Genomic DNA, 18,114 nt, shown 5'->3' with positions numbered 1-18,114 from the left:
TGCACACTTTGGGAAAGCAGTACAGCCTGGGACAACATACACCATACACTAGGAATACAAATCTTCTGCAGGCTGTACACTTCATTAGGAAAACTTTGTGATTCCAATTAAGCTGTGAGTGAAGGCAATGCAAAGGGTTTGTGTGGTATTCATCTCACTGTAGTGTGGAAAGATAAATCAGCCTTTAACAGTGGAAAGAGTTTTAAGAATACCTTTGTTTTAGCGATTATCATTATTTTGCACTGAGATTTGTAGTCGTAACCACCATCATGGCTGGAACCTTTGTTTGGTACCTGATCCTACTCTACATCCTTTGCTGAACGACCAGTGTGAGCTGTTACACACGTGGCTTTGTGTGCACACTTTATGTCATAAAAAGGCTCCAGAAGGGGAAAGAGGAAGTTTCTTTTTGCAGAATATCAAAAAGTGCAGGAAAAGTCATCTAGAGAGCTCCTAAGGATCCTGATTTGTGAACAACTCTTTTTCACATATGACCCCCACTACTTCCTGCGAGACAAGAATATTACATACACAGGTCTGGTTTGACTTTTCACACTGGCAGTTCCTCCCAGTGCTGCTCAAGTATCAAAATCACTTTCACTTCATCAGAGATCATAAATTCTTCCAGTTATAATTCTAAGAATATAATCTTTGTCTGCTACACTTTAAATAATTAACAAAGGTACTAGGCAGATTTGTGATGCATTTGATAAGTAGCAAGAAAATGTTAGTGTCTCTGCAATGATCGTAATTCCAATAGCTGGCAAACACTTATCCTGCAAACAATCTCACTGACAAGTTTTCCTCAGCATGAATATGTGATTGCAGAATTCCTCAGTAAGGAGTGGTGGACTAAATCTCATTAATTTATAATCTGAATCAAGGTGGTAAAAAGTAATTTTAATCTATTTGCATGAATTTATGAGCTTCACACAGAATTTTAGTCACCAGCATAGAGCTGGAGCACAGACATTATTTTCTCTTATCAGGGTGAAATATAAGAAAAGAAAGATTTATTTATGATATGTACAAAGGTCCAGATTCCTAATGCCTTCATCTGCCTTTGTAAGGCACTGTGTGGTCCTGATGTCAGCAGGGGCAAAACAGAAGCCCTGGGTGGAATGCCTGCTCTGTGGAACATACAGAATAATTACACTGAAGGCAAAGTAAGGCAACTGGCTCAGCTGCCTGAAGGATGGGACTTTGTTCTGTTGGGCTGAAGCAATCTTCTGTGGGGTTGGAGCCAAGAATGTTGAAAAGAAAATGTTCAAAATTCCATCTAGCTGAAATCTTACACTTAGCCTATCTAGGCACTGGATGTAGCTCAGAGCCAAAATGGGGCTATCAAGAGAGGTCCCTACTGAGAGAGGGATGAAGCCAGAGAGCTGTTGAGGGAACCTGGTCCATGGGCAGATAACAACATATGAATGAGGTTGGGAGGGAAAGGCTGGGTAGCAGTTTCCATGTCAGATGACATGGCAGTGACTGAGTTAGCACTGCTGGTCACAGCCTTCTCAGCACCCACAGGCATCTTTGTGGTCTTAACCAAAGTGTTTGGGTTGGATGCTCAACCTAGCAAAAAACCCAGTATCAAGTTTAGATAGAAGAATGGCATGCTTTATCAAGATGCTTTATCAATGTCTTAATTAGCTGAACAGTTACAGTATCACTACTCTTACAAATCAATACCATGTACAGCCAAAAACCAGCTGTTCCCACACTGTCATGTTTCTAACATTGCTCTAATAATTCAAAGGAAAAAGAAACTAAGATATGAACCTCAGTATAAGAGGGCACTTCACATCCTCTGCTGTTTTGAAATGAACCTAAAAGATTACTAGCTTTTTAATATATATAATGTGTGAAATTATGGAAATTTAGATAAAAGATGCCATTTTAGAACTGGTATAATCTGGGAATAGAAGGAAAGTGGGGGGCTTATAAGTAATAAAATCCTAGACTTTACTATTTGGGATGGTGCTCATGGTTTTTCAGCAGTTTTAATGTGAACAGCCTCTAGTAGAGCGGCTCTGTTTACAAACCAGAGCACTTTGCATCTGGATGTTTTATACCACCATGCAAAGAGTAGAACTAATAAATTGGTAGGTCACCTTCCTAACTTGATGTTCCTGAGACAGATAATTTTCTTTCCTTCATGAAGCAAGGAAAGCATCAGGAAGAAGGGAAGTAGAGGCAGCTTTCACTCTGCTCATTCACTTTAAACCCCAGAATGAGTTGATCACATTTTGTTCATACAAATTTCCCATGTTGGGGAATTTCTTCATTTGCTTATCTTAGTTTCTCCCCTTTCAGTTTTTAAAAAGTCAAATTCAAGCAGAACCCAAGCTCAAAAATCCGACTGTCTAACCCCAGTTTCAGAATATTGCTATTTACACAATGGTGTAAGGGCCAATTACCCAAATGTCATATCAACCCAGAAGAAAGGCTTGTCTCAGATACAGGCTGTGTTCTGTCCACATGCAAGAGGTAGGAGAAGTAATGTTTAGTCCTTTTATTAACTTACCAGGCACCCAACTTAGAGCTGTGCCTGTTTAGGCTTCTAAAAACAGTTTGCACTGAACATGCCCTCTGGCTTCCTGGAAGGGCTACTCCCATACCAGTAACTTGATATAGTCACTCATGGTCACCATAACACCAGCCAAGCACATGGAAAGAAAAGCATCTTTAGAAAATACTTCAATGGGTTAAAAAAGCCAGCAGGGCACAGCTACCAAAGCCATGTCTGGGATTCTTCCCTCTGCAACACAGAGAGGGGGCTTGGTACCTTCTGGTTGTTTGCTGCTTGAAAAGGAAAAGGATGATTGTGCAGATGGCAACTTCTTACACAGAAAATCTGTTTTCAGAATTGCAGCAATTGGCTAGTTTGAGTTGTTTTATTTCTCTAGCATCAAGCTAAGGGAGGGGGTAGAAAGGTATCAGTTCTGCTAATGGCACACAGTGTGATTAACTAAATGTTACAGGCCCAGATTCTGCCCTCACTGTGCTGGTGATGCAGTTGCACAGCCATGTTAGAGGACAAACACAGCCACGGCTGAGTTACAGAGCTTTATTGCTAGTAATTTAACTGTCAAAAAGGAAACAATATACTGCATAAATGCCTGGTAAATGGTTAGAAAAGATTTTTTTTTTAACCTTATCCACAGTGTATTTAATCTCAAATCACAGATGCAGATAGAACATGCTGGTATTACTTTTAAGCATGCAAGACCTGCCTCTCTGTAAGACAGAGTGGGGATTTTTTCTGATTTTGTTTTCATTCTGAGGGATTTCTTGAATAGAAATTTCAACAATCACAGTACACAGTTGTCTGTTGTAAAAAATACTACTATGCTTTTCAGCAATTTCCTCCCTTTCTGAAAGCATAGACAAATTAATGAAGGATAATCATAGCTTAGTCATGAAAACAATCTGTCAATATTTACATGGTGCTCTTTCATTTCTTGGTCTTTCTTTGCTGGTTTGATACTTCCACTAAGCCCAGTAAGCATCATCAAACCCCGGATCTAATAACTTGGGAAGGTGATATTTTGAGATGCATTTGCCTTAGCAAGTGAAAATCCAAAGGCAGTGAGTAAAACTGTCCTCAGCATGAATCAAAATAATTGCTGAATGAGGGGTCAGGATATAATAGGATGGAAAAAAAAAGCAAAGAAAAAAAAAAAAGCAGGCAACCACACTGCAACTAGTGAGTCTGATGAGTCGAGCTGAGTGTGCAGCAACGAGGTCTGTGGTGCACTGTGACCTTCCTCAGATGCTGACTGTAAAAATTTAGATTAATTTATACTTCTGTCCAAATAAAGATGCAGCTAATACATAGTTATGTCAGGTCCATTTTAAATTCTTTTGCTTACCTCAGGTTTTGATATCACTTTTTTAGAGGTCTAAGGAGATTCTTCTGAGCAACGAATTGGGCCTTGAAAACTCCCATCTACAACAGCTGGTGCCCCAGGCACCGTCTGGAAGAAAGAGCAGTTTAAGAGCTATCAGATTGCTTTTCCATCTCACTGGCATTACAGCTTCATAGTTCTGACTTACTGGGGATCAAACATGGATATTGATAGCTATTTCAGCATCAATGTGATTTCTCACCTCAGAAGTGGGGGCTGTTAGTGCAGCAGGAGCAGGCCCACAGCTTTCGCAGGGGCATTGAAACGAGGGGAGTGAACACTTTGTTTTGTGGCAAGTCCCTAAGAGCTGCTGCTTCTGAAACCCAACTGCTCTTGTATTGCAAAGAATAACTCAGAGCGAGTCTGAAACCAAAAGTACTGCCACATACACACAGCACATTTCTTTCAGAAGGGTTTTACCCAAAAGCATGATTGTCAGCTATAAAAGTCTCTCATTCATGCTTTCTGGGTTTGTCTTTTTTTTAATCATTCTTGCAAAACTGCAGCCTGGGGACTAAGCGAACAAATTTTATACCTGGACCAGCTTTATCTCAACTGATTAAATGAGCATCCTCTCTATTTTTCCAAATTGAAAATCTCTCAAGAAGTTTACAGGAATTTGGGCTGGCAATAATGCACAGTCAGAGAAGGTACCTGGAACACAGCATGATGGAGGTGCTTTCAGGGGCAGCACACCTGAAATCACCCACTGAACTGGTGTCTGAATCCTCCAGTTCAGGGAGCAAAAATATGACACACAGTATCCCAAATCCCACAATTGGTTCCAAATAGTTTGTTTTCCAAACATTTCCAAGCGGTTTACTTGTTTTGAATTTCTCAGACACTTATGGATGACACAATCTTAGCATCAAATTATTGCCAAGTGTGCACAAGCCTCTTCCCAGAAGATCTGGCCCGGGGGTGAATAATGTACTTGGTGCATTTACAACACAATTACAAGCAGAGCACAGAGCATGCACTGCCCTGCTCTGCCTGTCTGCCTCAATTCAGACACTCTCGCTCGAACTACTCGGGTAAAAGCAGCAGCTTTACAATTTTTCCCACAGTACACTTCCCTCCTAAAAATCTCCCACACATGCATTCTTACTCCTGCAGCTCCACCAGTGCTAGCACGTGTGGGAGGGCTGGCATTTTTGGTACAAGAACATTTGGACCCCCTCTACAGTGTCTGCTCTGCTCCCTTGAATACATTTGCAATTAATCAGAGGAACGTATGACAAAGGGTGGTCTGCTGTGAAAGGTGCCCAGTGCACTTGGACTTAATAACCCCTCATTTCATGCAGATAATGACGCTCTCTTCCCCCCCAGACTTCCTTTTTTTCCTCCAAACTGAAAAACAATAAAAGTTCTGATCTGCTTAGGAAAAGTGCTGTAAGAGAGCCAGGCTCTATATTATTATATTGTCTAATGTACTGTAATAAAACATTATTAAAATTGAAGCAGTTGAGACATCATTTTGAAATAGATGATGTCTGCAGATAAGTGTTCTTCAGATTATTCTCATTAATATTTTCACATATGTTATACTGGTTTTCATATAAACATTGTATGATCTTATGTGGTATGGAGTCAAATAGCTGGAATCCATTAAAACCATGCTCCAGCTGTGCAATCACTGTCCTCACAAAGATACATTTTTACATGTGGTTAATGCCAGGAAGAATCCACAGCTTCAATTATGGGAACATCAAAATATGTTGTTTATTGCAGAAAAAAAAGCATTTGCAGCAATTTAAAATATCCAGTCAACACCACACTGCTAAATCTAGATAATAGAAATCCCAGAGAAATTTGAGCTAAATCTGTCTGGATTATAGCAGTGGGATTATCTGAATGCTAAATTACTGTATATGTTTTACTCACAAACATGAGCACAGACACTATAGGAAGATGGATGACTATGCAGATCGCAGTAAAACCCATCCCCAAGAGACTTTTTCATATACTAGGTAAACAACCCCTCTCAATTTATCAAGCATTCTGGATTGAATTAATGCTGTCATTTACTTTGCTGTTGCTGTGTAGAGGAATATGGTTTAACGTGAACAGCTCCTTTAGCACCAGACAAATAACAAAGGTTTTCTCTGTGCACCCTTCACAACACATAGTGTGCAGGAATATGAATTGGCTGCCGTGTTTGTATAACTGAATTAAAGAAAATACAACTGTAGTTTAGTGTGTAATCAGAAAACCGAGTTATACACAATATTGAAAGAAAAGATTAACGCTGGTTGTCTTGTTAAACCTTTCCTTCCCCTCCCCCCTTGTTTACACACCAGTGTCTCTGGCTTTCTAAGGACATACAGTGGATGAACCTGGACTGACCTGACACATAGCATCTCTCAGACTTTCCCCTTGAATGATTCACAAATGTGTGAGCTGGGACCAAAAAAAGCAAAGAGGAAAAACACAGGGTACTGCGCAGGCTGAGCGAATTTGAAAGAGGTGAGACTGTCCAAGTGTGCCACAGAGTCCCTCCCCTGCTGCAAGTGCACAGCTACTGACTGCAAACACACACTCCTGACCTCGCCACTCTAGCTCCATTTGACAACTGCAAGAGAAATTACCTTCAGTTCTGGTCATGCAGGAATTATTCTAATTCTTATTAATCTACTCAAAAACTAGTTTCTATTGCTCTCTGATGCTTTTTTTGATATTCTGTGTGCCCGTGCACTGCACAGTTACGTGGCATGGGAAGCAGTTGGGAGGGTTTTCCCGGGAAGAAGGCTAGACAGTAATTGCTGCTTCCTGTGAACAGCTACCAGCTGATGTAGATATGGCCACTTTCATTTCCCTCTTTCTCATTCAAATAATATATGTAGCTCTGTAAACAGATTAAACACAATTCTGGATCCTGGGAAACTGTCAGTGTAATCCTTTGGTCAAAGTACAAACAAACAAACGGACCAGCCAGGGAGTTCAGCCGAATCCAAATTTTAAGATACATAGTTTTTGGCAGAAAACAAATTTAGAAAGGTCACCAAAACCTTGCTTTTTTACTGAGAAGGAGGGATTATTATGAATAAATGCCATAGAAATTTGGGCATGATAGCTGTTACTGTCAAACGTGTGCATGTGCCAACAGACTGGCAATGTCAGCACTCTCTGGTGTCTGAGATAACGAAACGCCCCTTCCATTCTTCAGTTTTTCTCCCTCAGCCAAAGGAGCAATTTCTCACTACTTCTGCCACTGTTTCATCTGCTTTTGTGATGAATGTCTGAACACTTGTTGACCTAGAACACAAAAGTTTAGTTGTTACATGCACTGTCTGTAGCCCGGTGCTCTCACGGAGCTGAACCAGCGGTGGCAACAAGAAGCTATTTTAAGAGTGAAAGGTTAAAGTCACCTAGACACAAATATCACAGCATGAGTGGAAAGCTGAGTTAGTGAGCTCAGGTCTACTCTGTATCAATGACTGCAATTCGCATTGCAGAGACTCCAGATCGCACAGCACCCATCCCAAGGTGGGTCTCTGCATCTTAGTCTCTGCCACAAAAATAAGGTACAGAATAGAAAAACTTGAAAAATAGGTAAGGCAAGCGAAGAAGTGCAGGTTGGAAACTGCTAACAGGAACACTTTTTTTAAAAATGGAGCTAAAGCATGAACAAAAGCAAATTCTAAAAGAACTTGGCAAGACGCAGTATTGTTTCATGTCATGTTACTAATTTAAAGGATAAACATTTCGATGGACTGAAACATTAGAAACAGATTTAAAGCAAAAGAAGAAATATTCTGATTTCAAACAGTGCAGCACAGCCATAGTTAAAACAATAAAATAGGGTACCTCACATTACTTGCAGGAACTAGATATGCTTCTTCCATCTCTTTTATATTCATTATGAAATTTTTTTCTACTGCAGCCCAGACACAATTTAAGCTATTCCCTCTGCCAGGAGAAACCAAACTATAAAGGCAAATATTAACTCACGTAGCATGTCATTCAGGAAAAATAAATATGTTTTGATTAGCATGAGCAATATTTCAGGAGATGGATTGATTTCCACTCAAATGGAGATTAAAAAAATTGAGAAATTTCATTCAGCAATATAGTTAGATAACAGCTAACATGCTTATTACTATATATGAGCTTAACCACTTTCCTGAAACAGAATTCCAACATTAGAATGAATCTCCAACAAAACTCAAATCTCTGTAAAACACTGAATGCTCAGACACACAAGTGCTTGGCACTTATCTAACAGCTGTTCAATGCAACCCAGAAAGGAGGTAGTTAATTTTCATTTCCTGTTGGACAGCTGACCACATAAGGAAAAACAACATTGTACATGGCATGGAACAACATTCCATGCAGCTTCACGGCTAATGTCAACACAGTTGGATAGGCTGCATGAAAATAAACCACAACCTTAGTGGAGGTGGTTTCTCTACTACAGGCCAGCACTTGGTCATGGTGCCAGAGGAGCACAGGGGAAGGATGCATGATTGCTGTTCATGCTGTACTGACTTCAAAAATAAAAAGGAAAAATGAACTTATTTTCCCTGCCATTACCTGCTTTTTTCCTCTTTCACAAGCGATATGTTACAAAGATTTTTCCAGTCCTTAATTTCCCATTGTATGCTGGTTAAGTGATTTCTTCTCTACAGCCTTCTATATTTTTGACTTTAAAGAGTCCTCAGAAAAACCTCCTCTAACTCTGCTCATTGCACTCACAACTTAATGTGCTGAACTCTTAATAGCTCTTTCTTCACTGTCCCAGTCTGGCTTTGGAGACCCTTTCCTTAGATCATTCACCAAGGTTAAATGAGCTCTGACAAAGCTTTCTGGGGATGTTTTCCTTTTGCTCACTTTGTGTGATCTCCAGCATCATCTCCCAAATCAGCCAGCGAAAGTTCCTTCTCTGCTTTCCTCTGCACATGGGACAGACTGTGTTGTTCTGTGCCTCAGGCCAATGAATGGAGCAGAAGAACATGAGTAACTCAGGCCTACTGCAAAGTTGTTACCCAGCAAGAGAACAGACACCAGGGATGCTGTGAGCAAACCCCTGAGAGTCTGACACTCAGAAACCCGTGCTGCTCTGCTAAGTTAGCTTGTTAGGAAATATGAAGATGATTTTATTGTATTCAGTATCTCCTTAACCTGATTTTAGTTTAAAACTATTCCACTTCTAATTGAACTAATTAATCTTCTAATATTTAAAACAAGGAGAAAGACTAAGAGACTTCAGCAACCTTACATGACCAGCATCACACATTCCTTTTAACTAGATGGTTCCTAAGAAAAGCCTCGATGTTTGTTGCCACTGAATGCATTAAAATTCACATCAGAGATAATGCCTTCCTGTATAAACAGTGCCTTTACAGTGAGTGCAGCAGCTTTTCATGCCTCACAGTATCAGCTGAAGGGGGGGGTTAGTGCATTTTTGGACTAAGTTTGCACTAAGGCTATCTCCTGCAATACAGCTGTTAGTTCAGCCTGGTTAAGCAGTGATAGGCAGGTGATCCTCACAGAAGTGAAGCCACTGTTCTGGAAGTGTGACATCAGTTTATGACAATCTCAGTCCAGAATTTATTATTTTAAGTTTTAATTCTATTTAAGTACATTTTAAGACCCAATTTACAACGAAAAGAGACACAACCTAATTATGCTTATAACCAGAGCTTTTACAGGTTTATTCTTGCATCAAAAAAAATTATCAAATGCAACTTTACACTTATGTGTAAATTTTTCAATTTACTGATACCAGCATAATTCTACAATTAATATTTTCACACTTCAAGTTATCTTTTTACAGTGAGAATTCTTTGATGAAAACATTTGCTTTTATCTCTACATTCAACTTGCTGCTTTTTATGCAGTGGCATGATCTTACAGAATCTGAGTTGCCAGCACTGAAGGAGAATGTCCAAATCTAAGTAAACAAAATAGCTGTTCCAATGGATCTTTTTCTTTTCATCAGGTTCTAGTGAAAAGAACCCACAACCTAGTCTTTGAACTTAAATGCCTTTGGAGTGCTCTTTTTACTCAGGACAGCCAAAGGCATAAAAGCTGATCTGTTCAAAATTAACTTCAGCCAGTTTTTTTCTTCTTTCCTACCTTGTTAACTAAAGGTTCAGAACATTTGAACACAGATATTCACTTAAAAATGCTAATAAGCCAGTTGACAAGAAATTTTAAATGATTGAAGAGCCTTTAACCTGTCACTGCATCGCTTGTACATCTGTTCTGTAACACTCAATGAATATACAATACCTACATTAAGTAGTGATTAAACTTTGTTTAGGAAAGAGAACAGTAAGGAGTAGTGGGATGGAAGGAAGGGCATTTTACTTTGTCTATATATGCAAGTAATACATTTTGTATTTATGTACTTGTTTTTGTTAGGGAGTTGACATCTTAGGTGTTTTGGTATTGTTAACTGTTGCCTGATGAGGCATGAATCCTAGCAAAACCTTAGCTTCAATAAGGGAAAAAAAACACTGACCACACAACAGAAACCTTTAAACCTCTCTCAGATGGGCCTGGCCTGGGAACTGAGCTCAGTGTCTGGGGTTATTTTTGCATAGAGAGTTTCTTCAATAGACAGATGTTTCCCTGTCCCCAAGTGTCCCACAGCAGCTATGTCCAATCTTACCTCTGCATTCCCTCTCACAAAGTGATTCCCATTACAGACACCCTGCTTCAGTTTAAGCTGACTTGCACCTTTACTACTAAGGCTGATTGCAGAGGTGGAAGCTTGGCAAAGTTTAAGAACATATTCAACATATGCACCTTCCAAAAGACTCAGTCCAATTTGTGTTGGAGTATAGAAAACAAAGCCTCTGTGCTTTTCCTGGTGATTGTGCTCACATCAGAGATGTTCCTTAATGTTGTTGGGATCTTGAATGTGAGGGACTCCTCAGAGTGCTGTGGGGCATCTGCAGCAAGAGGTGACTTCAAGAGAAATTATGGGGGCTCAGCATGCCTAAAAATGGGGCTTTGTATTTTTAAAAGCTATCAAACACTCTGTTGTTAAAATAACATCTCTTTTTTGTGTGGCAGAACAACAAAAAGAAACCCCCTATGAATTTCTGCTGGCTCTGCAAAAACAACAGTTGCTGTCGGCATTTGTTTATGAAAACAGGCGAGAGATAACAAACCAGAGCTCTCCCCCAGCTGACTCAGAGCTGCACATCTTTTACTGCAGCGAGAAAAACTTCATACCTCCTCTAAGCTGAAGCAATTTTCCAGTGCAGTTGAATGCACAAACAAGTGTGTTCACACTGGTGGTTTACACAGGGGCACAGAGCTTGACTTTTAATTCCTTTTCTTACACTGGCACAAGTTTTCTAACAGAGAGCAGGCATTATCAGGGAAGCCAAGGGCTGAACTGACACTACAAGCTCAATTAGCATTTCTTTTATCAAGCAACACAGAATATGCAAAAGCATGTGTTATATTAGGTTAAGGCTACCATTGAATGCCAACACTGACATTTTAAAATATTATAACTTGTTTGTACTTGTTACATCATATTAATTTGCTTGGTGATAGCACACTATAGTCACTGAATATTTCAAAACCAATATGCCTTACTCTGCACTGAATGAAAAATTAATAAAAATATGCAATTTGATAGTAAAGACCAGACCTGTTGTGGTGCTGTCAACACAGCAAAGTAACTCTGAAAGCCCTCACCTGCATTCACCCTTGATATGCACACTCAAATATATACTGTGGCAAACCCCACATAAAAAAGTGTTTTCCTAATGACTTTTATGCTCTGTAGCAGAACATAATCTTCCAAGTGAAGAGGAACTGGATGCAAGTGCTGACACACCTACGCAAATGAAATATTCATGATGAGCAGAAGAGTATTTGGCTGTTTCAGGCTCTGGGGTTCTGGTTCTAAACACCAAACTGGATTTCTTACTGACAACAGCAGGGACACGAACAACAAATGCAGCCCAGTGATGAAAGCTGGGATGAACAGGAGCAGAATGGAGAGATTTGCACTTGCTCCTGTTATAACTGCAGGGCCCTGCATTTTGGTGACAAGATTGTTCCTTTTCCCAAATCTGCCTTGTCAATAGAATGCCTCTCTGTTGGAAATGAGTGCCTTTTTAGCTCTCTTTAATAGAAGTGAGGTGGAGTTGTCTTCCTGAGATGGAGATCTAACATGTAAAGTGACAGTCTTTTGGAGTCCCAGTGCTCAAATATAGAGGAATATATTCAGCTCAATTTTATTTCTAGTTTGCAATAAGTAAAATAAAAATTGTGAAGGAGGAGTCACTGATTTGTTTCAACTTATGCCACCTTTGTTTAAAACAGGATGAGGAAATTATTTCTTTTAGGAAAAAACCATATACCTCCAGAGCAGACCAATGAACATTGAACAAAACTGTCTGGTAGGAGGGCCTAAGGGACTGATTTTGGTCCATGGATGACATGTAAAACTCTTTCCTTTTTTTCTCATTTAACTTCACACAGTATTTCAGGCAGGAAGTGGCATAAGATTTCCAGTTGCAGTAAAATGAATTATCCCTCTGTAGCTTTGGGAACAAGCTAGGAGACAGCACTTGTATATGCTACAGCAGCCCTTTAAGGGTACCCTCCATTAGAAATGTTGCATCTTACACAGTAGGAGGAATTTCCATCATCAGTGAAAGGTATTTCTCCTTTACTTCAACATTGACATGTTCTCAAATCCTCTGACCGTCTGTACTGGAGGACCATGTGCTTTTTTATTAATTTTCAATGCGAGATAAACTAATTCCTCTGTTTTTTCCAAAAATACCAGCTACCACTGCAACAAAACAATCATACAATTGTCATAACAACCTGGTAATATTACAGTGGCCACTTTGAAGAGTGGTCTGAAGAGTATTTGCCAAACCTTTTGATCCCTAGTAATCAGAACAGAAGTGCCCAAAATCCAGAGATTAAAGGATTAGGCCTCAAGAAAGACTTGTGGTATTTCAAGAAAATGTGACTGATGCTCACCACTTATTTTTTACAGTGCTGATGAGATTTAGTGTTTAAGGTCCTTTCCTGTTCAGACATAAAAGCTGCTGTAATCAGAGTATTACTAGGGAAAACTACTCTGGTTGGGGATTCAATATGTTTAAATTGTTGAGCCAAGGTTATTGTTTGGATTAGGTTAGGAAGGATGACACTGAAATAAGTAAGCCCCAATAGTGCAGTGAAGCAGAGAAGAACAAAGAAAAATGTTTGTATTTTTAAATAGGAATCTGGATAGCCCAAGTATGCTGGTTATAGCTATATAAAAAAATAACTTAGACCAGCCTAGAAACTAGGTATTGTATAGTCTACACAGCTACTAGAAACAAAATAAACATTTCCATGGCACTGAAATCCATATGAAAGCAAAACTGGAGACACTGGAGATGGAAGAGACTTAATAGGTCAGCTTGCCCATCCCCCAGCCCTGTTGTCCCTCAAAATCTGTGGGCCTGGTTCCCACACACCTTCTGCCACACAGAAGTTGGCACAAGCACTAACATCCATCAGGGTCATTCTGCCAGGAAACAAGAGATACCAGGTCATACTGGTGGTAAACCAGCTTAGGGTTATCTGTCAGTAAGGGCTAAAGATCTTGCACAGACTTCATAGATCCAAACAGCAGCTTTTTCACAGGACATTCATGGCTATGAATAATACTTGGTCTTCTTTGTATTTTAGGGAGTCATTGAGATGCATGAGAAAATATCAGCACAAAAATACAGTCCAATATACAATCATGCCATTTCAAACACCATTGGATTATTATTACTGATTAGGGGGAAAAATCCAACAGCTGTCTGAGGAATTCCCTTCAATGTCTGGATTATTGATTTAATACCTACATATTGTCTAGATCCAACCATTCCACTAATGTTTGAAAATGCTGTACATGAGTTTACATTATTTTTGTCCTGTGATTGCACAATAATAATGTATTTTAGCCTGATTTTTGGGTGAATTTGTTAGCTGTTATACATGCCACACAACAGGAGTATGAAATAGCAATTGTATCTTTTAAAGTAAAAACCAAGATGAGTATTTAAAGCTAAAAAAAAAAATAAAATCCAGGTTTTCAGACAGCTGCTAAGTATTAAATTCCACTTACAATTCATTCCAAAATTCTGCTCTTCCCTCTCTCCCCTCCAGAAAATTGGAACTAGAAAAAGGAAGGAGAAATTTAAGGTAGAGAAACTATTCAAGTGTGAAGAGGCTGTAATGGTTACAGTTGCTCAGGTTACAGTGATATGCTTCGGATTTAAGTTTTGACATCCTCTCTAGCACATTTAGAATAAATAAGTAAACAAACAACTGCCTGGGAGCTTTAAATTATTTGCCTTCATCTGCTAGTGCTGCCTGTCTCTGGTTTACTTCCTCCTGGCTGGGCTGAGCCTGCCCAGGCTGTGGGGTTTGTTCTGTGCATGCCCTGCTCCCTGGGGCAACACACACCTCCTGCAAGGGTGCAGGGCACTGCTGCAGAGCCCTGTGCCTACAAACAGGGGTGCTGACCGAGACAAGTACCTGTGTTCGGGCCGAGGAGTGCAAACGTGGGGCGGGAAACGCTCCCTCCGTGACCGCTTGACCCGGAGCAGGGTAATCTGAGCAGCACAGATGGGCCTGGGCAAACAACCTCGCTGGCAAGGAAGAATGAAACACTTTGTGTCACGTTGCCTCAGTGAAGCATCCCTCTTTCCTAGGATGGAGGTGTGGCAGGCAGCAACAAGTCCTGTAAAAGATTTTTTCTTCCAGAGGTGGAATCAACAGAGGAAATACAGATAAATGAGAGAGGCCTATAGTAACAGAATTTTAATTGACTTTAGCTCTACCACACACTGAAGACAATATATGGCTCTTAACATGATTCTTGGTCTAAAAATGCTAAGCATTTGTGCACCAATATGATGCTTTTTATTTGTTACAGTGGGCCTAACAAAAAACCCAAAGAGAACAAAACCTTGAGCCAGCATATCAGCTGTTGTCTCTTTGGTCTGATACATTTGCAATGATTTTTATGGAAGAAAACAATGTGCCAAACCACTACTGTTCCCCTGTTCCTGACAAGTAATGTGATATACAGTGAAATCCTGTCCTGTCCTACAGTGTTGGCTGTTGACAGTATTTGAGGTCTCTACTAAATATCACAACTTTTATGAGAAGAGCAGAAAATTCTGTATAATGAATCTTTAAGCCAATAAGAAGTTATTATGAACAAAAAACGTGTCTAAAAGTGTAGAGATAATAGCTTCATACTAAAATCTCATGTTTTTATATTTTTATTGGGGGAGGAAACAGAGATCACACAAAAATTTGTGCCTATAGAAGGAAGAGGGCCATAGGAAACAACTAAATAACACATGTGCTTTGGTCTAATCAAAGTTAAACACTGTATATTGACTCTGAGCAATCTTCTGCAGTAACTACTGTAACAGCTCAGCAGCCACACACATCCCTGTGTCCCAACCACTCCTGCCAGCTGTACTGATCAAGCTCTTCTGTTCTGTGATCTACCTCCTCCTTTGCTGGAAGAGAAACAAAGGCAACACAGTGAACAACTTCATTTTGAGTCTAACATTTCTGTTAGGGTAATTCAATTCTGGGATCTTATGATCCTCAGAAAACCAAAACTGAAACACTTGAAAAATACTGCCCTAATCACAGAGGTCCCAAGCAATAGGTCCCAATACAGCTCATTATGGTCATAAACACTGATGTTGTTAAAACCTGCACCTAACCTACTGTACATCTCAAAGCAACAAAAACATTTTCATTTTACAGTCATGATGTTTGAGTCAATTTTAAAAAATATTTGAATGGAAAATGGAAATCTGCTAACAAATATTATTGGCTAAATCTTATACCATACCACTGCTATGTTTTCAAATGCTTTTCTTTTTTTTCCAGATAAATACTGATATACATTTTCCTGTCTCCTTATGTATCTTGCCATTGGTTGTTGTCTCTAATATAAGTCTATTCTCTACCCAGTTACAAACTATGTATTAGAGAATTAACCACATCAGGTCACATCAGGTCAACTTTAAAGTGATAAAACCTTAATGGAGTAAGGGATCAAGAAAGTAAAAAAATCTCTTATTTCTGTTTTCAGCATCTCTGGAGAAATACTTTAACGTTCACTAAGAAATACTTATCCAAACATACTAATCTTTTCATATTATTTCAAATATAGGTACTTGAATTCTAAATCCAGTTGATATAATATTTCAATAAAATAAATAATATTAAATACACCATGTTGTGGATCTTAGAAATATTGTGCAAATCTGCAATCCTAATATATACATGTTATTATTCCCAGAAGGCTCTAAAGAAAAAGAACCTTGTGTTCCTGTGTTTGTTAACATATTTAATCATTTATGATATAATAAATTACCCCTCTTTTGTTTATTAAGACTTAGATAAAGGCTGGCTAGAAAACCAGTGGCTCTAATCTCTCTAATCTCAACCAGTGATTTTGTTGCCTCAGTATCTAACTAGTAGAGATCCTCTAGCTAATACTTTTGGAATTTTGGCTCTTATAGCTATATTGTACAAGAACTTTAAAAACAGTAAAATTATTACTAAGATCATATTTTAGTTCTGCAAAAAGAAATAGTATTTTTGGGGAAAAAAAGTTGCTGTTTGGAAAGAGCATCTTTCTCCTCATAGCTTTCATCCTGCCAACCTTGTTTCCCTTCTCTAGTTTCTCTGTTTCCCTTAAAAACCCCCAGAACCTCACTAGAGGGGTTTTTAAAATGTGGCTTTGGTTATGATGTGTTAACATCTCATGGAATCTACAACATAACCTATCTTTTCCCCTGTGGAGGTTATATTTCTACTACTGACCTCGCCTTTCTTGTTTCTCTAATCCAAAGGCATAACTGATGGAGTTAAATTCTGATTTTTTTTTTTTGAAAGGCCACCATTAACCTCTTTTTTTGTTAGCAAAAATCCAAAAGTTATCAAAACGGATGGACTTCTTGATAGACAATTTTTTTCAACATTTCCATAATGTGTCTCACAGGCTCAGTCTTTTCCTCCTTTGTGTCAATACCTTTGTATCAATGTTAGTGTTAAGAACTTCAGTTTTCTATATTAATATTTCTATTTTTTGTCTCCCACTAATCACATTTGTCCTGTCTTTCATTTCACCTCCATTTATCCCATTATGCTGCCTGTCTTGGTGCTCAAAATCTCCAAGCATTTCTTCTGTTTTGAAACTAATACTTCAGCAGAAATCCTTCAGCTAGGCACAGACCTTCTACTTCCAGCCAGCTAAGCCCTTCTGATTTCCCTTGTGCAAATCTCTTAATTAAAATCATATAGAGCCCATGTAACTCACTGTAGAACTATGTTATCCTTGCTCTATAGATACCTGGTAACCCATGTGGGTGCAGGACAGTGGGGCTGTTGTCACACAGAGGGTCACCATCCATTAGAAACCTGGGAAAGGAGATTGGAGTGAATGAGCAGGTGAGTGGGTAAGTAATCTACAGTCTTCTTGTGGTGCCAAGCAACAGGACAAGAGGCAATGGGCAAAAACTGATGCCCAGGAAATTCCACCTGAGCATGAGGAAGAACTTCTTTACTGTGCAGGTGACTGAGCACTGGCACAGTTTGCCCAGAGAGGGCATGGAGTCTCCCTCAGTGGAGATATTCCAGAACAATCTGGATGCAATCCTGTGCCATGTGCTCTGGGATGACCCTGCCTGGGCAGGGAGGTCGGACCAGATGGTCCCACTGTGGTCCCTTCCAACCTGACCCATCCTGGGACTCTCAGACTCCATGAGGGACGACAAGGGAAACAGGCTCGTGGGTGACTGGAAGGAGAAATGCGGCAAAATCAGACTGTGTGGGCGTGAGGGACAAAAATAATGGAGGGATTCAAACACGTGGTGGAGAACAAGGCTAAAACCAGGTGACAATCACAGAGATCCGGGAATGGGAAATGCAGAGGGACAACAGCACCGAAGGGCTGCACACGGGGTGGCACAGCTGCTGTTAGGCTGAAATGAAGGGACGGTGGCAGGACAACACCTGTCAAGGCCAAGAGGCTCTAACAGAAGGGCTGAAACAAATAATTATGACAACGATAAACGAAATGCCACCTCAGCCCTTACCACTCGCCCCGAACCCGTGGCAGCCCCGCGCCACGCCGGGAGCCAGCCGGTCCCTGCTCCGGGTCCCGTTCCCGCGGCTGTCGCTGGGGCCCTGACACGGAGGGATG

General features: G+C 39.9%; 1 protein-coding gene across 5 annotated transcripts in view; it reads right to left on the bottom strand.

The window, feature by feature from the left end:
- The window catches only part of RFX7 (regulatory factor X7), a 76,784-nt gene that overhangs the window by 58,020 nt on the left and 650 nt on the right, over positions 1-18,114 (bottom strand). The window contains exons 1-5 of one of the 5 annotated variants that reach the window (XM_064668714.1): positions 18,008-18,054; positions 17,263-17,330; positions 14,412-14,524; positions 13,999-14,049; positions 3,873-3,977 (exon numbers count right to left, since the gene is read on the bottom strand). Coding sequence is in view for 4 of the 5 variants with exons in the window: in XM_064668709.1 (XP_064524779.1) it covers positions 13,999-14,049; positions 14,412-14,632; positions 17,263-17,319 (329 nt within the window). In the remaining variant the exon portion in view is untranslated. Of the gene's footprint in view, positions 1-3,872; positions 3,978-13,998; positions 14,050-14,411; positions 14,633-17,262; positions 17,331-18,007; positions 18,105-18,114 lie in introns of those variants that run through there. The other 4 variants (XM_064668710.1, XM_064668709.1, XM_064668712.1 and 1 more) reach the window with 4 other exon arrangements.

This window comes from Pseudopipra pipra, chromosome 12, assembly GCF_036250125.1.
Source record: "Pseudopipra pipra isolate bDixPip1 chromosome 12, bDixPip1.hap1, whole genome shotgun sequence".
Taxonomy (NCBI): Eukaryota; Metazoa; Chordata; class Aves; order Passeriformes; family Pipridae; genus Pseudopipra; species Pseudopipra pipra.
The sequence above is the reverse complement of the archived record's forward strand: the minus strand, read 5'-3'. Positions and strand labels throughout refer to the sequence as shown.